Source organism: Carassius gibelio, chromosome A25 (assembly GCF_023724105.1).
Source record: "Carassius gibelio isolate Cgi1373 ecotype wild population from Czech Republic chromosome A25, carGib1.2-hapl.c, whole genome shotgun sequence".
In the NCBI taxonomy this organism is placed as follows: domain Eukaryota; kingdom Metazoa; phylum Chordata; class Actinopteri; order Cypriniformes; family Cyprinidae; genus Carassius; species Carassius gibelio.
This window is the reverse complement of record NC_068395.1, coordinates 8222179-8246913: the sequence shown is the minus strand read 5'-3', so window position 1 is coordinate 8246913 and position 24735 is coordinate 8222179. Positions and strand designations below refer to the sequence as shown.

The 24735-nt window shown below is 38.7% G+C and overlaps 1 protein-coding gene across 3 annotated transcripts in view; it reads right to left on the bottom strand.

Moving 5' to 3' along the window:
• Nucleotides 1-24735, bottom strand: part of LOC127947065 (hepatocyte growth factor receptor) — a 42256-nt gene that overhangs the window by 3062 nt on the left and 14459 nt on the right. For 2 of the 3 annotated variants that reach the window (XM_052543980.1, XM_052543982.1), the window contains exons 3-20: nucleotides 22922-23113; nucleotides 19378-19512; nucleotides 18930-19109; nucleotides 17622-17782; nucleotides 17086-17188; nucleotides 16514-16650; nucleotides 16164-16328; nucleotides 15963-16062; nucleotides 10498-10716; nucleotides 8996-9145; nucleotides 7761-7917; nucleotides 6954-7094; nucleotides 6291-6527; nucleotides 3202-3282; nucleotides 1759-1940; nucleotides 1467-1576; nucleotides 1132-1297; nucleotides 374-510 (exon numbers count right to left, since the gene is read on the bottom strand). In XM_052543980.1, the coding sequence (XP_052399940.1) occupies nucleotides 374-510; nucleotides 1132-1297; nucleotides 1467-1576; nucleotides 1759-1940; nucleotides 3202-3282; nucleotides 6291-6527; nucleotides 6954-7094; nucleotides 7761-7917; nucleotides 8996-9145; nucleotides 10498-10716; nucleotides 15963-16062; nucleotides 16164-16328; nucleotides 16514-16650; nucleotides 17086-17188; nucleotides 17622-17782; nucleotides 18930-19109; nucleotides 19378-19512; nucleotides 22922-23113 (2753 nt within the window). The remainder of the gene's footprint in view (nucleotides 1-373; nucleotides 511-1131; nucleotides 1298-1466; nucleotides 1577-1758; nucleotides 1941-3201; nucleotides 3283-6290; nucleotides 6528-6953; nucleotides 7095-7760; nucleotides 7918-8995; nucleotides 9146-10497; nucleotides 10717-15962; nucleotides 16063-16163; nucleotides 16329-16513; nucleotides 16651-17085; nucleotides 17189-17621; nucleotides 17783-18929; nucleotides 19110-19377; nucleotides 19513-22921; nucleotides 23114-24735) is intronic. The other variant, XM_052543983.1, reaches the window with a different exon arrangement.

The following is a 24735-nucleotide window of genomic DNA, read 5'->3' as shown; positions in this document are numbered from 1 at the left end:
GTCTGCTGAGCAGAGGCACAGAGTCCTGGGAGGACTGGCTCTTTGTGCCATCCAAGAGGGAAGGGAGTGATAACCCACATATCTCTATTCAGAGTCACGGCTGGATATTAGACGGCAGCGTGTGAAGAATGTTTGGAGGTTGACTCATATCAAACAGGCAGGGTGGGGGGTCGATGTGTGCCGAGCTCAGGCAGTCAAGCAGAGCTGAACTGGACAGGAGTTTTGATGAACTACTACTGCTTGACTGAATCTGCGGTGGTTAACAATGGCTCTCTGTTTTACACTCGGTTGACACACTCCCCCCTCAGAGTGCCGTACGGTGGTCATAATTAAGGACCAAGTGTGTGTCATGTGGGTGTGTGTGTGCACTTACAGAGCATCTGGGCAGAACTCTGGCTGTAGTAGTCTTCGTCCTTGCAAGAGGAAGATAGTGATGTCGAAGGAGTTCACATCGGAGTAAGGCGGGGCGCCCCGGGTCATGAGTTCCCATAGCAATACGCCAAACGACCACTGCGTGAAGATCAAATTCAAAACAATGAGTATTGAGGACAGCAAGTGAACTTTGTCTGGCTCCAACACTGTCATTTGTTGGAGGCCAACAAAAAGGTCAGGTCAGTATTTGGGAAATGTTGAGAAACTGTTTTCCCCAGAAGTGGCCACGTGTATTCATCCATTTCATTTGAAATTCAGGTAGGTTACAAAACAGGACATGAGTCATGATTCACCTTGAGCCTGACATGTGTGTGCAAGCACAAGTCAGTGTGATACAGAAAGGTATTGCGCAAATCTGGTCAAAGTGACCCAGAGACCACAAGTTGTTTTAAGACTGTATAGCTTTAAAAATATTGCCTTTACACTAAAATATCATAGTAAAACTTCATTGTACTGCAGTAAGCTACCTACACAGTCAGAATTTTGGGGGATCATGTGTGCACTGTGATTTTAACTTTATAATTATAATTTATCATTAGTTTAAACTACTTATAATGCCCAAAAATGTTCCATTTGGTAATTTAAACATCTAACTTTTGAAACATAATGTAATCCTCTAATTATAAGCTGTGAAAACTGATATTTGCAATTTATGTTAAGGATGCCATTACAAACTGAGATTGTTATTGAGTTACTCACCACATCAGATTTGGTGGTGAACTTGTGTGTCTGCAGGCTTTCTAATGCCATCCATTTAACGGGCAGCTTGACCCCATTCTTGTTGTGTATGCTGTAGTATTCTTTATCATAGATGTCTCTGGCCAGGCCAAAATCAGCCACCTTTACCGTGTAGCTCTCATCCAGCCTGAGAGGGATGTTATAAACATATTAAGTTAAAAAGTCATTAATTTAAGAATAGAAGCACATTAATGCATGTCACATGCTCCTAAAAACATTCAATTACATACTGCACAATCCTGTATATACTGTACAATACTTCAAAACACTGTTGGGTACTTTGTAACAAAACTCACATGCAGTTTCTGGCTGCGAGGTCTCTGTGCACAAACTTCTTGCTGGCGAGATATTCCATTCCTTTAGCAACCTGCAGTCCGAAACCCATCAGGTCCTTCACTGTGGGGTTCTGTGGGAATGAAAACAAGCACTCCATTAAAAAAACAAAACCATTAAAAAGCACTTCACCAGAAGGCAATGCCACCTGTTTGATTTCATTGTTATCATCTTTATTATGTTTTTTAAAGCCATGAAGCTCCAGTCTAACACTGAAGTTGTGCTGAAAGACATTTAGATGCTGCCACCACATACATGAGTTTCATCTCTGATGAAGTTACGCAGATCTCCGTGCTTCATGTATGGCAACACGACGAGAGGCGAGCCCTCGCTGGGCAGGCAGATTCCCAGCAGAGAGAGCACATTGGGATGGCTGAAATCTTTCATGATGATGCCCTCCTTCAGAAATTGGGACACCTCCTCTATATCGGTAATTCCTGCCACATAAATGCACAAAAACAGTCTAAGAAGTTCAAAGATTACCACCATGGTGTTTGGTATCACTCCCAGCCTAGATTTACACATGCAAAATGACTCTTTTATAATGTATCCTGCTATACATTTTCAGAGTTAGCAATAAATCTGCCAAATTGTCAGTGAACCATTCACCACGATATATAAATTATCCCCAACACTATCAAGTGTTTTATCACACACGGTCTGATATTTCACCCATGAGGTTTCTGAACGGAGACTAGATCTGCGGTGACATGACCGCACCGGAGTTCTTGCGGAGTTCTGAGGTTCTGTTGCTCCTGCCATTTTAGCTGCACCTCCCTTAAACTTTGAGGAGATTAAACCGATGTTTAACCTTTCACTAAGAGAAAGGGAGGCTTATGGGTACACAAAAAAGAAAAGGCCTGTGTGTACATGTCTTACAGTAGAGTGATCCTGAGTGATGAGGCATCCTGTGTTACACTGACTGATCAAAACCGATCTTGGGACAGCCTTAAAGTAGTCAATCAATTCTTCATTATTTATTGACAATTTTATGATTCTTTGTTGTGATTAATATACGAATGCACCAGGTTTATTGTAGTTAACTAAAACCACAAAAACAAATGAACGAAGTAAACGTTAAATGTTTTTAGAAAATGAAAAATCATTTAAAATATTCATAAAAACAAAAAAATGACCCTGAAACGCACAGCAAAAACACCCCTTTGTCAAAATATTTAATGTAAAAATATGATGTGAAACAGGATACATTATGAGTCTAGTTAAGCAACAGTTCCTGTTGAAAACTGAGACAGAAAAACAAAGCTCGGGTCATAAATCTAAAAGCTCTCAGTGACATGACGTGATCAGAGGCCTCTCTAATGCAATATGGCTGCATTCATCATCATCATCTTCATCATAAGGCCCTATTAAAACAGCCTCAACAGTCATACATCATATCTCAGTAAAGAGGATTCAAACTGGGTTCAGAATGAATTCAGAATCTATAAGTGGAATACTTATGCAGACTAGAGGGGATCCTAAATGTATTTTAACATCTTTTCTGTAGGATTTAATAGTTTCAATAATTTTAGGCAGTTAGGGCCAATCAACAGCACGTTATAGTGGTTTTTCCATGTATAAGGGATGTTAGGCACAATAGAATGCCAAAACCCCTCATGAATATGGTTGAATGTGGCTCATCCAGTCAAATTTTAGAGCTTGCAACTGTTCCACCTTAACACTCATAGTCAAACTCACGGTTTAAGGACTTGATGGCACAGTGCTGCTTCTGGCCATCTGGTTCAAGCAGGGTTCCATGGAACACGCAGCCAAAGTGCCCTGGTGCACACAAAGACAGGAAAAGATGCAGAGATTATTAGCACATCAATCTATCAATGCGCTTTATGCCAGAGTGAAGTGTGGGCATAGCAGGTGCATATCACATCAAGTCCAAAAGCAAGAACAATAGAGTGTGAATATATTGTGGTTGGACTTGATCTGTTGCTCTCAAACTTTCTCTCTCTGAGTCTACTAGTCTCACACAACATGATTTTTTTTCACATGAGTACCATTTTTTACAACATTTCCTTTTTTAATTTGATTTTTTTGCACCTTTTATTGATAAAGGGCAAGAGAGGACATGAACATGCAGAATAGGATCTGGAAATGTTGCATGCTGGTTATACATTACCATTCAAATGTTATTAAATTGATCAAAGACAGTAAACACATTTATAATAGACTTGCTTTTTACTTTCCATTCATCAAAGAACCCTGAAAATGTATTTTGAAACGGTAGTGTACATTATTATGGAAACTGTTATAGTTTTATTGATCCAAAATCGAATTAGTTAGAAAAGAATTACAATTATTCTTTCAAATCGACAAGATCTGAGATACAGTGTAATTCATGTCTGTAGCACAAATATTGTGCAACGAGTTGCAAAGCAAGGTTTAATAATTAGTTCTTTATTCCAATCTCTCACCCCAAGTATGAGCTATAATAATAGTGAGACACAGACATAAAATAATAAATGTGCGAATACTGTGAAATATGAGCTCAAACAGGGTGTCTGGAGTACAGTGTGGTGTATAACTGAAAGATTAACCAATTACAAGTGTCTGGGCAGGATATTCTCTCTAATGAGGGCATGGAGAATAGAGGGCAAGAGAGAGTCGGGGTCTTGTGTTGAAATAATAGAGCGTGGAGTGCTGTAATCTCTCTCCAGCTCTGCTATCACGTCTTCCCAGATGGCAGCAGAGTCAGATTACTGACACAGAGCCCTGAGACGGCGCAACAATGAGCCTGGAATTTAACACGGGAACAAATCACCACACATGCCATCCCGAGCACCCCAACATACTCTCACACATGCACAACCTCTTCCTCTCACTCTATAAATCGCTTTGCATAACATGCACAAAAAAAGGCACACACACAGATACATAGGGTTTAGTTTTCCCACAGGGGTGATGGGTTTTAGAAGTATTGTGCAGGGGTTTGAGGAGGACTGGATAATGGTTTTCACCTGAGCCTCACAGTGAACCTGATACACACGTTAACACCCCCACTTCTGTAGTACAATGAGAAGACAGGCAATTTAATGTTCAAATGACCAACCTGGCGGGCTGATTGTCACAATTTAACCTGTTAACTTTAACCACGTCTGAAACGGATTCCTTCTCCTAAATCCCTCATTTGAGATATTGGATTTCTTGTAATGCAGCTTTTTGGCAAATCGTCATTGCCATATATGTTTGCAAGATACAGTAGAGTTTGCAAGATATTTTGGGTCAATGACAAATAAGAGTGCCCTAGATAAAGGGAAAAACAGATAACATTATTTGGAGACAGCCATCCTTTCTTTAGTCTGAGCCTCAGACATCACGGCCACAGACCATTGGCTAAACTTCTGATGCATATGGGACACAAAAGTGGAAACACTTCAGGAGTGTCGAAGTCATCATTAGATTGGTTGAAATCTACAGGATTTCCACGAGATGTATGTGTTCCCCCTCACGAAAGAAGAAAGCTGTCAGGTTTACAACTGTGATGATTCACGCTTTTCAGGATCAACGGAACGCTGGATTTTCAAAAGAATGTGAAATATTGAAAGTTCACGGCATAGAATCTTTGAAATATGTCTGAGAGTTTTACACACCGGTCAGTTATTGTGGCGACATTTTTACGCAGTGAAATGTGATGATGAACGAAATGAACTGTGATTTATTGTTTGACATGTCGGTCAAATGGCCTCATGGGTGGCATTGGCCAATGAAAGCTGCCATAAATTTTAGACCTTCAGTCTGAAGGTTTATCTACGCAAGATTACATTTATCCGTTTAAATTATATTAAGCCTTAAAGTTCTGCATAATTAAGGGTGTGGTCACTAGAACGACAGGTGCATTGCCGCTGCTGACACCGGTGCCGCGCTAGGTGGGCGTGGCTTCAGCAACCAGCTCCCGCCTTTTTGGTGACGTGCTGCCAAGATGGCGACAGCCCTCTCTGCCCACTTTTGGTTTCAAAAACTCTCTTTGGAAACCTATGGATGACGTCACTGACACTACATCCATGATTTTATACTGTCTATGGTCATACCTCATGACAAAACTGCTTAACTGCTTTTCCTCCTAAGAAATCATAATAAAGAAATATTACAAACTACTCAATGAGGTATTCATTAAAAATGTATTTAATTATTAGAGCAAAGATTTGCTGCGTTAATTTAACAAGTCTCAGTTAAATTAACGCAGTACATGTAGCAAGGTCTTTTGTTGTTGTTGTTTTAGTTTATATAATAAATAAAAATAAAACATAAGTCAATTTAAATATGATTTTTTTATATATAAAATAATTTGAAATACCTAAGCTTGAGCAATAGTAATAGTGGTGCTTGCCAAGATACCCATAAATCTTTATTCAGGTAAAAGTACACCACTGTTCAACAGTTTGAGGTGAAGTTTTGTTTTTTCCTCTTCATTTTTTTTTTTTTTTTGAGAGAAATAAATCAATACTTTTATTTAACATCAATTTATATAAGAAATTTTACTTGAGTAGCAAATCATCACATTAGAATGATTTCTGAAGGATCATTTGACATTGAAGACTGGAGTAATGGTCCATAAAATTAATAAATAACACTTTAAAATACTGTGTGATATAATTGCAATTTAAAATAAGCATTTCCATTTTTATACATTACTGTTTTTCTGTATTTTTGATTCAATAAATACAGCCTTGGTAAGCATAAGGGACAAAATTCTTAATGACTTGAGCAGTAGCGTATTTTTATCAAACACACAGTACATGTCATAATTTTAACACAGATATTTTGTGTTTCATCACCTCTCCCAATGATCTCGTTTAGATGTAAGAGCAGATCTTCCCGGGAGATGACCACGTGTTGCACTTCCTTCAGCAGCTCAGGCTGGAGGCTGCTCAGATCTACAGGTGCATTAGAAGGCAACAGTGGAGATGCCAGGTCCCCTTCTATCGGCCCGAGCATAGGGGACAGATCCACATGGGCATGGGCGTAGAGATGAGGCCGGCAGGACTCGGCCTGCGACAGAGGCAAGTTTTGGTCTGCAAAGCAAGGGGGTCGAGAAGTCAAAAGTCAATGACTTGTTCTCTGAGGCCTGGGGTCACCTGAACAAAGCAGGGAAAGTCTGGGAGGCAGAGTCATTACACCAACTACAAAGAACTGAGGAAATTCTAAACCCAGCTCTACAGATGAGAGGGTATTTTTTTCATCTTTTCAGAAATGTCTTCAGAGAGAGAGAGAGAGAGAGAGAGAGAGAGAGAGAGAGAGAGAGAGGAGGGTAAGGTCAGAAAGTGTATGTGTTTGGAGAAATGAAAAACAAAGTTGCCTGTCAGCAATGATCTAAGACCAGTCTTCCCAATCCAGAGCAGTAAAGAGAAAAACAGTAAAGCTGGTCTGAGATCAGCAGAGAAGGCAAACCTCCCCCAGGGTGTGTTTTGAGCGAGAAGCAGCGAAGCGTGAGAACATACCCTCAAGCAAAGTGGTTCTATAGTCCACCGACTCGTGAGAGACCATTTCATTAGTCGGACTGACACTCCTCGCGTTTGCCAACATGTCCAAGTGCGGAATGTGAGCCCGGCCATCATACCAAACCATAGCCTTAGCTAAATCTACAACCAGAGAGAGACAGAGGTGAGAGAGAGACCAAGGACAGGTGAGAGAGAAAAAGGGACAGATCGCTCCACCATGGACCTCAGCAGAGTCAACGCCTACAAAAAACCCAGAAACAGTTCTCTTTCTTTATCTTATGCTCTCGTTCCATTCAAATTCATTAAAAATAACCATCACCAAGGTTCTGGTAATGAGAGAAGCTGGAATCCCTACAGACCTCTGAACATAAAGGAAGCTATGCTATTACTGCAAAACATATTTTTCCTAACCTGTATTTTTTTTGTCCAGTTGTTGTCTACTATTGTTGAAAATATCTAAACATCCTAAAACATTTAAAACCGTATAAAAAAAAAATAGAGAATATCTAAATTTAAATTACAAATCAGTTTTTACAAGATGTTCTAAGCATAAGCCTCAATAGTTTTTGTTAGATTTATGCACAAAAATTTCAAGTAAATTTATCTATTTTTATTTATTTATAGATTTTTTTGTAGGGGGGACATTTAAACTTTTAAATGTGAATTCTCTTTAGTTATACAAATTATGTGGAACATATGTGTGCAAAAGGTTGCAATTTTAACTTGAAAAGATGACTGCTATTAGCCTATATCAAACACACATACATTAAAAGCTGCCCTTGAATATGAAATCGCAAAGACACATACCATCAGTATGCTTCTTCCTTTTGATCCAAACAAAGACTGCGATCAGGAGGAGTAGGAAGATGGACACACACACTCCTCCTGTGATCAGTATCCTGTAGTCCTGGTCTTTAGCCAATAGCACACGACCTAGGATCACAGATGATGTGGCCTGCTTCCACTACAATGGATACACAAATTACTGAATGTTATTTCCAGTAAAAGTCAATGACCAGATAGATATCAGCATCTAATTTTGCTATTATACAATATATATTTTTTCATTTTAATAATTATTTTTGCAGGATATTAAAGATAAATATTTTAAACAATGCATAAATTATACAAAATAATCATTTTTAAGGAGACTTCTAGTAGATTTTTTTTTTAGCATCTGTCTGATTAATTGGCAAAAGTTTTTTTCTGGATATTAGAAGAAAATATTATCTCAGATAAAGACAAGCACACATATGCACAACTACAACCAGGAAATCCCCATGCCATCACATCTGCGGCAGATTTGCTTCGGATTTCAAATGCGGCAAAGTGTTTACATTAGAACCTCCAACACCAACAATCCATCTAGAAACATCCTCAGGGAGCGTTTACGTTCTGAGAGATGGGTTCACTGGTCATAAAGCAGCATGGCAAAATGAAACACACACATCCGCTGCAGGCAGGAGGGGAAATTGGATCAGAGATAGAGCCTCTCTTATGTAGCGCAGTATTATTGAGTTTGGGCAGAGATGAGTTTTACTGCATCGTATTGTGAAGGGGTCAGATTAGAGCATCGTGTCACACGCACCCTGTCCATCTCTCCCCGACAGATAAGCACTTTCTGCTAAGGCCAACATTTACTTGATCTTTGCACCAATCATATCAGACTGTCTGGGGCCAGAATGGGGGCAGAAACGTTTTTTAATGTTCTTGTTGAGCTAATAGTGACAAGAAAGGAAATACTAGGAAGGCATCTTATCAGGTGGAGTCTGATATATAGAAATTACAATATGAACGCGTCTGAGGAAATTAAACTAATCTTCATTTCCAAAAGAGATATGCGTTCAGGAGCAAATCTGGAAAACTATCATTATTTGGCAACCGAGAGGCCTTTTCTAAGATGAGAAATAGCTTATGTTTGGTACTTTGAGAGTCTGCTGGAACAAGCAGGGCAGAGCTGGCTGGCTGACGAGTGGCTCTTATGGAGGCCGGTCTGGACTGGAGTGGTCTGAAGTGGAGGAGAGAATGAAAGAGTCTTGTACCTCCACCTCCAGCTCTTTGGCGGCGGACTGGAGCTCCATGGGTACGGTGCATTCGAGCGTGTTGCCCACCAAAGTGACGCTCTCACAGGTCCGGTTCGAAACTCTCAGCACCTCGCCATTTTTCACCGCCTCCTGATTCACAGGGGGGACCTTCAGGAGGAAATGAGAGAAACAGAAAGGTTAGATGAAAGAAAAAAAAAACTTGATTTAGTTTAAATTGGCCCATGACTGAGGGTGTATATGGGGCGTATAGATGCATTGTCTACCCCTCAAAACCAGCCAGCTCTGGTGTACGGAGCAGAGCAGAAGGCAATAAAAACAGTGATCGCATTCCTCACATGACAGCCTGGGCTTTACAGATTGGACACACTCCGCTCCTGCACCTGTTACCATACAGCACCGGCCAGCCTGAGATCTGATGCGAACAGACGCACATACAGACGCACCAGGCAAACACTTAAGACCAACCTCCCTGAGGAGATCACAGCCATTCACAAAAAGCAAATGATCACTACTTAAAAATGGGGTTTGTTTTAGATAATCAGCAACCACCAGAATTGTGATGTATAAAGTGGGCATGACACATTAAGGCACGTTTGATAAGCAATGATTATCTCCAGATTTTTTTTTTGCAATTAGTCAGACCATAAGTAAACCTGAAACCTGAAACAACTTTCACTTCAGTTCTTATGCAAAAAAAATTATATATTAATTACACAAAAATATTTTAATATATAAATTCAAATATAATAATAATAAAAAAAAGACCACATAAAGAGTAAACTGCCAGGCAAACTCTCCACAGGCACCAGTAACATTCACAATCTCTGACATTTTGATATACCCCTTGAGCATTAGCAGTGCTGCCAAGTGCAATTTTATTTCCCTAAAGAAGGTCTCAAGTATCAAGCAGCAAAATCTAAACAAACAGACTGCATGGGAATGAAAATACATGATCTAAGTGATAGGACAGTTTGTGACAATTAAGCTAAACTGAGCGTGCTGTTGTGCCCATTATTGAATATATATAGTGGCTTTAAATGAGACTGAGCTGTACACAATTCTTAGTGTGTCTGTTTGTGAGTATCTGGGTCCCGAGAGGGGTATGGAGCGATTTGATGCTGAGGTCTCGCATGGGAAGAAAAAGCAGAACCTCACGCGACCCCTCTCACCCCTCCCCTTCACAACAGCTGCATCTGACTATTGAGTGGCGGTTTCAGGGAAACAAAGTCTACTCTTATATTTCATTGTTAAAAATGCAGTTTTTTTTCTCCCCAGCCTACCCTCACCAGGGCAAAGGATCTCACCATTAATGTGTCAAGAGGCTATAACCTTCAGAGGACGAGAACAATGTGAAAGATGGAGGTGCACGATGGGAAAGAAACTTAACTTCCTGTTTTGTTTCAGTATTGTTTCCTTCCAACTCAAAGAGCAATGCGATTCTCTCTGTGTACGCATGTTTGTCTGAGATCAAGTACTTCCCTTCGGAGCATCAGTCTCACCTTAATCTCCAGAATGCTCTTCTTGTCTCTCAGTGTGACTGTAGGCTGCTGAAACTTCTTGAAGTTGGGGTCTTCAACATACAGTAGGTCATACTGGTCGGTGGAGAAACCGTCTAACACAAAGCTCATTTTTGTGGCAACTGGGGGCTGAACACTGAGGTCTTTCAGGGAGGGCGTGATACAAAGGATATTTTGCTTATCCTCATCATGACTGCAGGTCTAGGCACAGAAAAGACAAACACAAATATTAGCCATTACAAATGTGCCAAGTCAGTGCTTAGGCATGTTAGATTCTTTTGTATGGCCAAATCAGTATCTTTTGTTTGTTTAGGAGTAAAGCATGTACATATGTAAGATTTAGTGTTTAACCATGGGCCAAGTTTCAGGTAATTATATGATTACATGACTGAGCATACTTAAGATCAGATTTCAGAGGCTTTCTAGAAAACATCCAGCTAATGTTAAACATTTACATTACAGTCACATTTATGCATTTGGAAAATGCTAATATGTTGTATATGCTGTGTGTCAGCGAATGGATCTCTGCCAAAGTATGCAATTGCAAAATTGTATTTCTGAAAATATTAAATTATATAGACCCCAAACGGTGAATATGGTGTATATGATCTTTTCAAACCAAATGTGAGATCCATCATTTTGCATAGCACACATCAGAATCTTTAAGGCCTGTGGACAATGAACCTTTGTGATATTGAAGACCGGACTCAATGCAATTATGCATGAGTTACAACTCGAAGACTTCACATGCCAGCTGTGGCTCCAGCCCTGCCAGGTCTTGCCACACAGCATTTTCATTCCACATTATAACACCACAACTACCCATTTGACAGCATGCCTGTCATTTACACGCCACCGCTGTTTAATTAGCTGTCCTCAAGTGTACTTTCACTTCATAAAGCATAACCCTAGTGCAAGAGACATATTCAAATTGCTCAATGCCATTATTTATGAACATAAGGCATCTGAGTCGCTCTGCTCCAAGTCTTCTATCCAGCAAACCTGGGTCTCCCTCTGCACACTTGGCAGGTTAACAAGGCTCTAGAGTATAAAAACAAAGTCATTCCGACTTCACATAAGTGTTGTTTCAGAGTTCAAGGCCGAGTACAGTTTAGGTCACAGTAAATATTTTCAATCTCATAAAGCCATAGATATTTTATATTGCCAAAAAGGAAATAAAGGCCATGACCTGGGAGCTCGCATAAAAATCTGATTCTCTGAAACAAATTTAGAGAAAATGTATGAAGATAAATAACTTTTTAACCAAAGACTGACTGCAATTAATCACTGTGCACTATTTATGGCAATATCTTCCCCTCTTCACTCATGACCTGTGTTGCACAATATCCCAGAAGGAAAACAAAAATACAGCTCCTAAGAATCATCACTGTGGAGAGCAAACTATGAAAAAGTCCATGCTAATGAAAACACATCTTGTATATTTGACTTGCAACTCTTTGCATATTTAGAGATCTGAAGACTCTGCAAAAAAGTTTGGATTGGTGTACTCCTCGACAAACACGTCTAATTGTTTAGAATGGATCAATTATCTCAAAAGGCTTAAGGGGGGGTTGGATAACAGCTGCTAAAGAAAGCAGCCAAAGGATGATGGGAGACACTGAAAACGTTTCAAATCTGTGTTTAGGGAACATATATTCACACTGGGAGATAAAGTGATGTTTTTTTGTTTTTGTTTTTGGATTGTAAACTCTCTTATAGGTGTTTTAGCTCTGACATAATGGGCTTTGGTGGTTACTTCCAACGTAAACTTTTAAAGGGGATAAAGATAAGTAAGCAACAGGTACTTTGAGCACATTGGATATTGGGAGGCAAAATGGAGTAAGGTGTCAGTAAGAAACTTAGATGAGAAAAACTGATTTTGGTTTGCATTGAGCAGGATCTTGCATTAAGGGCCCCCGATAAATGCCTAAAACAGGTGTATATGTTGCTAGAAACCCCACTGTGGTGTCTGGAGTAGGGATGTCAAATTTCGATTATTTCCATGATCGATCGTCGTTTAAATTAACGATCAATTAATCGATTAATCGTTAACCATAATACTGCAAAATGCGTCTATTGCAGGCACGCAGTCAGCGGTATGACAGGATGTGCAAAAGCCACACACACACACAAAACACTTTCTCACTTGAATTAAAGAGGTTTTAGTCTGAATAAAATGCTAGTAGCAGGATTATAAAATGAATAGATGCGATTATGATCATTTGATAAAATTAAGAGAGCGCGCCATACTTTTGAGGTCATTTTACTTTGTTGACAGTTTCCAGTCCCTCACGGAGAACGCTGAACGCGCATCTTTAAATGGTTTTGTGGTGCTCGTTGTTGTATTTTAAAGCACAATTGTAATGTTTTCAACTGACATTATTGTATAAAATTATCCAAAATGTGGAGCGCGTGTGACTGCGCTGCACATTAAGTGAACTACATCGGCGCTGCTGCACCAAAACACAGTTGCTCACATTAATTTGATCCTGCTGGATTCTGTCCTAGAAAATGTCAGATTTTTAAAAATCCGGCATACAGCGCATTAGATCGTGACAGTGCATGCGTGCAGACGAGGATGAGCGAGCGCGGCTTTGGCTAGATTTATTTGGAGGTTATTGCTCATGTCTCATTCGGCACAAATCGAAATGTTTCCATATTCGCAATGTATTTGAATGTTAAACTATTATTTATAATGTAAACTAGGCTTGTACTTAACACGCATTCGCATATAGACGGAAAAGATGATCCTCTTCATATGAGCAAAAACGTCCTTGGCATAACAGCAGAGTGGACCGGTATACTACGGTCTATTTAAACTGAATGCTCCAGGAATGTGTCGGTCACAGCGCCTATTAATCGCTGTTTTGAATCCAGCAATTATTTATTTAGAAATGATAAGATCTGATTATGACAAGTGTGGTATAAAAGCTTTGTTTATTAGAGGAATAATAGGTTAACTGGAAAATGTTAGATCGCGACCATGCTTTTGGACCCCATAGTCTTCATTTACGCGGCTTTGTTCTGGTTTGCCGGTTGGTCACGAATTTCCACAAATTCAGTATATTTAGGCATTGTTTCTTTTCCTAAATCTTCATAGTCTAACCCTCTAATTTCCCAGGTTTATTTTATTATCTTTCGCTTTTAATAACTGTTTTCGCATCTCTTACTGTGGTAAACATGGGAAGGGAAATTAAAGATTTCATGAATTAAGAATTCGTTCGATTTATTAATTTGTTCCCTTATTTCACTTAAATCATGGGTTATTTAGGGAACAAAATTAATGAAACATGGACAATTGCCACATTAATAATTCGTAGGAATGAATTAACAAGTTGTAGGAATGAATAGACTACCTGTCCTGTCACTGTGTCCCGCAGCCCTGCAAAGCGCACGATATAAAACAGTTATCTGATGAAATGATTAGTAACTACATTTCTATTGCATTTAATGTTGAAGAACTTTTATGTTGTTTCTATTTTAATGTACTTTAAAGTTTAAATCACATTAAAAGCTTAATTTGTACATTGTGAATGAATGATGATGCTTTTATATATCGTCACCGTCACTCACAGCCGCTCGCACGTGTTGAGTGCGCATGAGCCGCACGCAGCCCAACATTGAATCGGTTAACCGACCATCAATAGCCTTAATCGATTGCATCTCTTATCGACAATTAATCGATCATCGATTAATCGTTGACATCCCTAGTCTGGAGCATGTTAAAGAGTCCTGTTAACACCCCTTACTTCCCATAGGCATGTCTAGGACAAAGTAAAACTTGAACATGACCCTTGGTTAGAAACATCTAGAAATCTTGGCCAAGAAGATGCCATAGCCCTAAACAAATAAAACCCCTCTCAGGTTCGCTCCTAAAAATGCTTTTCATGTTGGTGGGAAAGGCGAGAATGGCTGATCCCCAGATTTATCAGAGATCTCAGATGTAGATATTCAAGAACACTCTTGAGATTTCATCCATTTTTCCTGAGCCTCCACAATTTGCCTTGGTTCTTAATGCTCCTTCATTTGGCCCGCAGAGTTTGATTGCAAAATGAACTCAAAGGCAACTGATAGAAGGATTCACAGTGCTTTTGAAAAATTGAGATCAGTGTCCGTTTCTTTAGTTTCAGGCCTGTCAGCAGCTAGACGGTGAATGCAGCCCACAAGAAACCTGAGCTACTGACCGCATTTCTGTTTCCGCCATCGTTGATCGAACCTCAGCATAACAGATGACAGCTCAACTAAGATTACCCAGCTGTATTCAGTGTTACTGAGAAAAAAGCTGACAGAAGACAAGAAGTATTCCTTCACGATGCTCCCCAATAAAAGTGAGAAGGGAAAAACAATAAACATCTTGTGCTTTACAAATTAGGATAAAATTATTGTCCCAACTGCCACTGTTTATAAAGTATAATCAGGCTGACAGCTGCGGGACCATCTTAAATCATTTAAAATGATAGCTAATTTTGTGTTCTGGATGCATTATTAAGCTCAAAATCATTGACAAACTCAATGTGCATTGTTTAAAATGGCACTGCCCACTTGGTATTAAAGGAATAGTTAAGCTTCAGTTGCTGATCCTCCTCACTGACTTCCACAGTATGGAAAAAACTGAATGAGGACCAGCAACTGAAGGTGAACTATCCCTTTAAGTATAGTATCTTTGATTTGAAATAAATCTGTGAGATATGTACTGTATGTACTCTGATGTTTGAGGAGGGAAACTGCGAGAGTGACTGGAAATGAAGAGACACAATCAAAATTAAGATGTGCGTAAGCACGAACCCATTTTTGGAATATGACGGGACTTGTATTCTTAAGATTAGATAGCATTGTTCACATGCACTGTACCACTGCATGACCACACTCCACCCCCACAGAAATCCGATAAAGGCAAAACTGTGTGTAAATGAGTATTTGTCTGGTCCCATTGAGACAGGATCAGTTCAAGTCGACCACAGCTCTCAGGAGATGAGGTGTGGAAGTGTTTCCAAATGGATGAAGAAACTCCGATAGACAAAGAAATTAAAACATCACAATTTAAAAACTCTAGAAATGAAAGTGTTGCCAAATAGATGAAGAAATTTCTTCAAAATTGAGACGCATATATAAAACAAATTAATACGAATCGCAAATACTGTATAAAATAAATGACATTTAAATTTTATGATTTTTTTGAAGTGTTTCCAAACGGATGAAGAAACTTCAATAAACAAAAACAAGCAGAGTTTTTAGAATTGGAAATATCTTTTTTTTAAGTGTCAATCATATAAAGGACATAGTGTGTGATTTTTCCATTTCCTCTTCACAACTGCAATTCTGAAACATTGCTTCCTTTATTTCTCATATCTGCTTTTGTGTTTAGTGGGTTTATGATAATAGCATGCCTGTGACATGGTGGGGGGTATTTGATGTCTAGACACTCTGTGTGGGCCATCTAGACTCACCACTTGGAAGAGTTTGCCCTCTGTGGCGACAGTGAGAACCATCTGAGGTTGAAGGGCTGAGTGGAGGTAGACACCATTCACTGTCACTGTGCTTCCTCCACTGTGGACACAAAAAGTGGAAAAACTTGCTGTTAAATGCAAAAATGTTCACTCTTCCATTTTAACCGCTACATGTAGCTAAATGTTGGCTGCAGGGCTGACCTGATAAAGGAATGCTTGGGCTGGATGCTGGAGATGTGTGGGTTCTCGTTGTAGGTGTAGCTGACAGGAGCTTCACGAATCACTCCATCAACGTGCAGCTGTACCTTGTGTTGGGATCGTGATGGCTGAGGTGGTGTCCGACATGTCACCATTGAGGCTGAAATACTGCAGAAATCCACACAGAATTCACACACACAGAAATGAAAAAAAAAAAATCATATATGAGTGACAGTGGTGATTGGCTCGAGAGATTTGTTCACTTTTTTTACTTCCATTAACTGGAAAAATGAGGCTTAAACAAGTTAAAGAAATTTGGAAGAAACTCTTAATAGATTTGTAGACATACAGACCTCTGCAGCACACAGGTAACATTGCCCATGGTCACCAGTTGCATATTTCCACTATCCAGGAATGAACCCATGATAGTGAGCATCGTTCCGCCAGATTTAGGTCCAAACTCTGGGAAGATCTCTGTGATAACTGGGTTCTTAAAAAGATAAAACAATGTGGTAGTTAACGAAGTAAAACAGTACTACATGTTTCATTTTTGCCAGAAATTACATGCATTATATTTGTATGGACATGCTAGGCAGCCCCAACCAGAGTTGAGATCTCATTGGTTCAATATCTTGCTACAAAGTCCACATATCTATGTAGTACATATTACACAAACATGCTATTTGGTTGATATTTTGTGACTTTATAGCAACATTTAGCTTACAGTACAGATAGAAAATGCACTTGGAGGCTAGTTAGGACACCGTGTAACTCTAACCCAACTCCAAATAATTGTGTAAAAAGAATATAATAACATCATTGAGTCCTTGTGCTCTAAGAAAACCACAATACTGGAAGAAAGTCAAAAATACATTACTTGAATGTGTGTTGAAACACTTATACTGTGATTTGTGAGGATTCTTACCACAAATGATAAACCGTCTTTCTGGGCCTGTTCCTTGCCACTGCGCACCCTAACCACAGAGTCAGCGCTGGATGTGTTCACATGATCGAGTTCACAGACCAACCTGACATACAACACAAAGACATAAACATCCCCCGCCACAAGAACAGCGAACAAGATGTGGTTGTAAACCAGTGGAGTAAGCAGGCTATTAGTCTACGCTAATTTAATGATAACCGTACTACTCGGCAGAAACTACACAGGAGCTATTCTCCGAGGGAATTTCTCCATTCCTCTCACAATAGGAGGGCTGTAGGGTGGTATGTCCGGGGGCACAAAAGCTCATGAGTTTTGGCTCTTAATGGTAAGAAAGTTTGACATGGAAGGTTGAGATGCACAATAGTGCACTTTTGCAGACCTAATGTTCTGCAGGGTTGCAACACAAGCACTACGTTGAGAATGTGACCTAGCGTGTTTCTGAAGTTGTGTTTACATGGAGTGCAAGTGTCTTTGCTTACATTCAGGTACAAGGTTTATCTATTTCTATATTAACTTACCGATTATTGCTACTGTTTTTCCTTTCCAATTTACACTTTGTTCCAGCAACCACCACATCAATGAGCTTGGTATCAAAGCGATCTTTCTTACTGAAACCAAAGTTTTTGCCACAGATTGTGACGTTGGTGTGGCCTCCGAGTGGAGCAGAGGAAGGAGAGATCTAGAAAAAGAGAGATGAAGCTGTGAGGTCAAATTGTCAGTATCTTTCTTTCAGTGTCTAAATCTCCTGCTGTGTTTCTTTATGCCAAGCGTTTTCTCTGCTCATAAGGGTTGGTAACCACCAACAATAATTTGTTTAGGTTGTATGGATACTCTGAAGGCAGGGGGTCTTCCAGTAAATGGTGACAGAGAGCAAAAACTGAGAACAAAGTAACCTTCCTGTTCCTTTGTGCTTTAGTCTCTCAATTTAAAAGTGCCCTTTAAGCTGAGCCACCAGCTGAGTACCTTAAAATGTGAAGTGTGTCATTTTTTCAGTGGTAAAAGACTTCACATATACCATCTTAACCTGCTCATACAACTGCAAGTAAGCTGTTTGTAGGTTAATAAAAATAATAATAAAACAAAATAAAAAAATATATTTATATATTCATATAAATATGCATGCATTTACTTAAGTAAATAAATAAATGTACTTGTTTTAATGAAAGTAAACAAAGAAATAAAATAAATAAGTACATGGATTTATTTAGTTACAAAGTACATTAAAAGTGAATAATTTTATTAAATAAGCAAATTCGTCCACTTAAGTAAATTAATAAATATGTAAATATTAAGTAAATAATGTTACTGGTTTTTATTAAAAATTTAAGTTTACTTAGAAAATAAGGAAATAAAGTGAAAACAGTTATAAAATTAAATACATTTTTATTATTTGTTCATAATATGTGTCATAATAGTTCTTCATTGATTAGCAGATGGTCTTGTTTTGAACACATGGAGGACAAGGCTTCATTTAGGCTCGGAGTTAATTATTACGTGTTCAGAGCACCATTTATCAGAAGCAAAGAGATCTTACACAAATACAAATATAGTTCTGGCTGCTCTGCATCAATGCACAAATTTAGAGAAGGCACAGAAGGGCAAACGAATCCTTTCTGATTTAGAATCAATTTATGTCTTTAAAAGAAACCAAGAGGTCCTTGAAATCCATGGTTATCCCTGAAAATACTGCAAAACAAGCAAAATCAATGAAAGTCAGAGTTTTGCATGTGCTCTCTGTACTTAGAAAGCACTTATTCTATTAGCTATGTGCTATTAGCTGCTTTAAAACCATGGTAATGTTGTTTGTGATGGGCCGGGGTGGTTACCGTCGTGATGAGGAGGGGACAGGAGTCCTGGATCCAATGGAAGGGGGAGCACTGAGGAGCCCTGGTGCAGTGATTGCTGGTCTTGCACCATCCACAGCCCATGAAGGCTGGAGCCAGAAGACAGGAGCTACAAGTCCACAACTGTTCACATCCAGGGCCTATCAGAGGAACCTTAGAGACCTGAGGGACATTATATTACATTTTAAATTACATTTATTAATTTAGCAGATGATTTTATGCAAAGCAACATGTTGACAACATTTTTCAGAGGAGGTGACTTACTTACTGAGGTCCCTTTGTTTCTCTATTGCAGTCATACCCTGTTTACTATATCAGTTAGCCTTAAATCACAAGTGTGTTTGCCATCTGTTCACTGTAGTGTAAGTGATTTTCCTCAATGTTTGACCCCTTTCCCAAAGACATATTTAAGAATGGCCGTGTCGCTCACCTTGTTTCCTGTTACCAACAATAAGGAGCCATCATGACGCTGTGGAGACAGTAGGGCCATCTCGGAGGACACAGGGAGAGTGTCCAAGCGGAAATCCACATGCGGCTCCGTCTTGCCAAAGCGGGAAAGCACCACCTGTGGAGGATGCCAGCAAAAATGAATGGCCTTTCACATCAAACGGTAAACGGTAAATGCAGGACCTTAATAGAGAATGAGCATGGTTACAAAAAGACTTCAACAGCATGTTTATCGTTTACTGGAATAAGTCTGCATTCTACATTGGTGATTAAATGCTGCTATTGAATGATTTAAACCTTGTGGTTCTGGTGTAAGCTTTTTATAAAGAACACAATTTGGATCAGGTCAACAGTAGGTCACATGACATTGGTCTAATTTTTTTAAGTTTTATTTTTCCATATAAAGGAATCATGATAGACAAAAATTGATAGCCTGAATGCACTGTTTTTTTATATATATATTTAAGGACCATTAAGATATTATGCAGTATGACCTTATTTTCATGACATAAAAAAATAACCTATGAATTTTGTAAGAATCAAATAAAATGTAAAATCAAACCAAATAAAAATAAAAATGGGGGAACTATGACCTGCATAACTGATTCACCAACATAATGCTGGCACCACTTACAAAACCTGAGCTTGACCATTAAGATATTTGTCAGTGTGACATTATTTACATAAAGATCCCAAACACAGTAATAGAAATCTTTATATATATAAAATAAAATAACGTTTTGCTCATTTGGGATGAAATACCACTTCCAAAAATGTTAGATTATACAAGATCATATTCCTGAAAAACAAACATTCTGCATGAGCTGGAGTTTATGCAAACCCATAATTTTTTCCTTCCAGGTTATACAACATTAAATTACAGATCATGTCTGGAACTTTCCTTGGGAAAGAGGAAGCATCAAAGGAGGTGCAATCCAGAGGCAGTCTTTGCAAGGGGACAGCTTCTGCTTCGCTATGGATACTGTAATAACCAGTGTCTCTGCCTTTCAGGGTAAAAGATGACAGACTGAACTGCAATGACTGCGGTTGACGTCAAGGTGTGGGAACAGACAAAAGCGTAGGCCCGCAGGCAAGTGCAGACGTAAAGACATCTGTCTTTCTGGCAAGTTGGGAGGTGTCAGAACAGTAGCTCCATCCACACACCTGGACTAACATTTATCATGCTTACATTGCAATTACAGGCCTCCAAGACAGCCTGCATCTGAATAGTGCTTGTGCTCCATTAGCGATCAGTGGGTAACATCATTAATAGCCCTGGGCTTTGAAAATGGGGCATCTGGTGGTGGAGAGTATGTAATTACTGTGGTTATAGTGATTTTAAGATGGTGTGCGTGACATATCTCCATCTCACTCAATATAGTGCACTTATGTGACTGCTTTTGTGATCTGTTTTAAAAGCTATATCTTTAGGAACATATCAGATTGGACTGTAAAAAGTGACAATGATCAGTAGTTACCTTAAGAAGCTATTTCTTTCAGGAGTTATTTCTTTTTTATTGATTTATTAATAAATTTCATTTAACAATGTAGTCAGAGCAATTCACAACATCGTTTTATAACATGAATAAAAGCAGTTGATTTAGGTGATGCCTTGCCAAAAGTACTTTTTATTTTATAAGCTCTGCAAGTACATATTTACAGGAACACAAGTTCCTTGTCACATATATCTTTTACAGACATTAAAACATAGTCTGCTATATATATATATATATATATATATATATATATATATATATATATATATATATATATATATATATATATATATATATATATATATATATATATAATACTTATTTAAATTTAATATTGTAATAGCAATTTCTTTTATATACATAATTTTACAATTATAATACTATTAATAAATTGTAAATTAATCATAGTCTATAAATATAGTCTATATAGTCTCTCTCTCTCTCTCTCTAGCTCTCTCTCTCTCTCTCTCTCTCTATATATATATATATATATATATATATATATATATATACATACACAGAAAAAAAGATATACTAAAATAATGTATTATAAAAATAGTAAATTATATTTCTTTTAAAATGAACAAATAATTATCCTGTGTCTTTGTGCTGCACAAATACAATGTGCTACATTCATGATTCCAAAACAAGAGCCCAGAGCTAAAACTTGGCAAGTTTCATGTGGCCCAGAAAGTTTCCAATAGCATTAAGCCATGAAAGGATTTTAAGTCCCAGAAGCGACCAAGCTAAGCCAGGCTTAATTAAGCCGGGCATGGCAGAAAATGGCTACAAATGGACCTGTAATTGAATGAGGAATGTTACGCACTCTGGGGGAAAATACACAGTGCGAAGCCTTAATAACTGTGTGAATTACAGCCCATTGTGTATGTAAGGGAAGTCCTGCTCACAAACACAAGGCAAGGTGTTGAGTTTTTCTCACTGAGAGTGTGGCAGAGCAGGAGCAGTTCCTCATTCAGAATAAGGACCACTGGGACTGCTACTGCCCCCCCCCCCCAACCTTCCCAACTATTTAAAAAGCTTGTGGGGATCTTAAAACTCTCATTCACACAATTACCCACTACTCGCATTCAATATTTTACTCAACTTCATCAGTCATTCTCACAATCTTTTTTTTTTTTGCATTCTCATTGTCAAGGTCTCTTAAACACTCTCTTTGTCTTTGTAAAAACTCTCACTCAAATGGGACAGCTGGACTAGCACTCACCCCTTACCAGGCCTCAACATCCAGACAAAAGAGGTGAGAAAAGTTGAGAGGAAAAATGTTAAAAAAGGAAGAGAGAAAGAGAGGGAACGACAGCTGCAGCCATTCCAAGAAAATGCCATGCGAGGACGTGTCATCGAAGCCCAGTGCTTACTATTAACGTACCATTCGGTTTCTCTGCCACGCTTTCATGCAGCTGTCATCATTTCTCTTGCCACTCATTTTTCAAACATCTTCCTGTGGTATTTACAAAATACCATAAGTCTCTATCAAAAACTTTTGTGAGCAAATAGTCCCATTTTTGGTGCTCAGCCTGGACAGATTCAACATTTGGGACAGTGCCACTCTTGCACAATGAACATGTTGAGAAAACACTGATAGGCAAAGTTTCACCTTGTGCGCTTTTAGATTGGAGAGCTGGTATAGTGCTACTCAGATGTCAAAAGTGACTCAAATGCAAACAGGAAAAGACTACATTTCCCAACCTGCCATTGGCACCTGTATTTTCCTTCATATGGAGCTGCATTTGGACTAGCCACATACTTACATCCTGTCTATTTACGTGCCCAATAAAACTGGGAAATAGTGCTGGCAAATAAAATTTGGTTTAACTGTAGATTCTGCAAACATGTCACCATATCTTTTCCCAGAATGAGGTCAGCCACACTTCTTCTAGCACTACAACACAAGCTGAACCCATACATTCAATCTAAATGCTGACTTGCTAATTCAGACATTATGTAAGTTTAGCTATAACAGTAAATGAATAAAATACATTTAAAAAAGAAGCAAAAGCTAACATGGCTCACCTGGATGACACGGCCCTCAGCTGTGCCTAGGCTGACCACAGTGTGGTTTTGGATGGGTACCACGGCGATGGAAGTGAGAAGAACGTTCCGGAAGCGTCCATGAAAGTAGTCCCGACGCGGGTTGGTGCTGGTAGCCTCCAGCCGGTAGCCTCTTTCATGTTTGCCACAGCTGAAGGAATCTCCTGCAAAGCTCTGGTAACAAAAACAGAAACACACTGACAAGTTAGACAAGTGGTATTCTACCTGGCAACAAGCAGAAGCCCTCAATAGCCTATTGGCTTGGATGAATTCGGCGGTTTTGCCATTTTTTCCAAAGGACTGGCCTCAAGTTCACCATGCCAAATGTAATTTATGGGTTAGATACTTGTGTAAAAGAGTGACTTAGGCCCCACACAGTAAAGCTCCATCTAAGCTCGGAATCTAGCGATTCATCCTGGCCAAGGCAGTTGCATGTTTTTCCCCATGGTGCTGGATCATCCTTGCTGTATTCTGACGGCTGTGCTCACAGATGGCAGGAATTCATGGGAAACTGTGAGGCACATTGGGCTTGCTGTTGCTCTGTTAGAGCTCCGATTGTGGCCAGCTTTGTTTGGCTGGGATCTCTACAACCTGTGGAGTTTTGGAAGTTTCAGAGAGGCTGTATGGTCCCTGGGATATAACGGGGCCATATTCACAATACTTCTGTAGCATTTAATTCTTCCCACCTAAAGTACACTTATAATGCCGAAAAATTTTCAGAATTACATTTTACAGGACTCTCTGATTTAAAATCTATTTTTGTTACTGTACATTGAAGGCTGTTTTGTATATGTGCTGTATTGTATGATGATCTCTGTTATGATTATGATTAGTGTCAGACATGATCTGTCATTCATCAGGGCAGTCCAGATTGATTAAAGCAAACAGGCACTGAGGGAAGAAACTTTGCGTTGTGAATATTAGATAATCTGTCAATTTATTATTTCAAAAGAAAAAGCCTGTTTTCCCCTTTAAGAAAACTATACTCACATTTATTGACTATAATTTAAAGGATATCTCAACTTTTAAAGATAAATCTGTCATCTTTTATTCATCGTCATATAATTTAAACCTGTATTATGTTCTTCTATGGAAGAAGAAAGGCGAAATTTTAAAGACAATCTTGTCCGCTTTTCTCAACATAATCAAAGTAAATGGGAATGTCAAGCTGAAAAATTACAAAATCCATAATTTAAGTAGCTACCAAGCTTTGTGTGACAGACAGACCACATTTTAAGTCATTATTCTCGATAGTCTGGGGGAAGATTGTTTAATGTTTTTGAAAGAAGTCTCTTATGCTAACCAAGGCTGCATTTATTCGAAACATGATAGAATAAAAAATAGTAATCTTGTGAAAAATTAATTCTTGTGGAAAATGTATTTAAATAATTTTACTTTATTCCAGTGATGGGAAAGTTGAACTTTCATAAGCCGTTACTCCAATCTTCAGTGTCACATGATCCTTTAGAAATCATTCTATGCTGATTTGCTTCTCAAGTAACATTCCTCACAAAATGATGCCTTTGAATATATTGCACATTACATATATGGATTATAATCAAGATACATAGAGAGCTTGACAGTCTTTATTAATTTTCATTATATTGAAAAGATCAAACTTTTGTGTTTCACAGACAAAAAAAACGTATGGGTTTGAAGTGCTATGTGAGTGAGTAAATAATTATAAGATTAAAATGGACAATTAAAGGAATAGTTCACCCAAAATGTTTTTTTTATTTTATCATTCACTGTAGGCTATGACTTACTTTATTCTATGGAACATAAAAGAGGATATA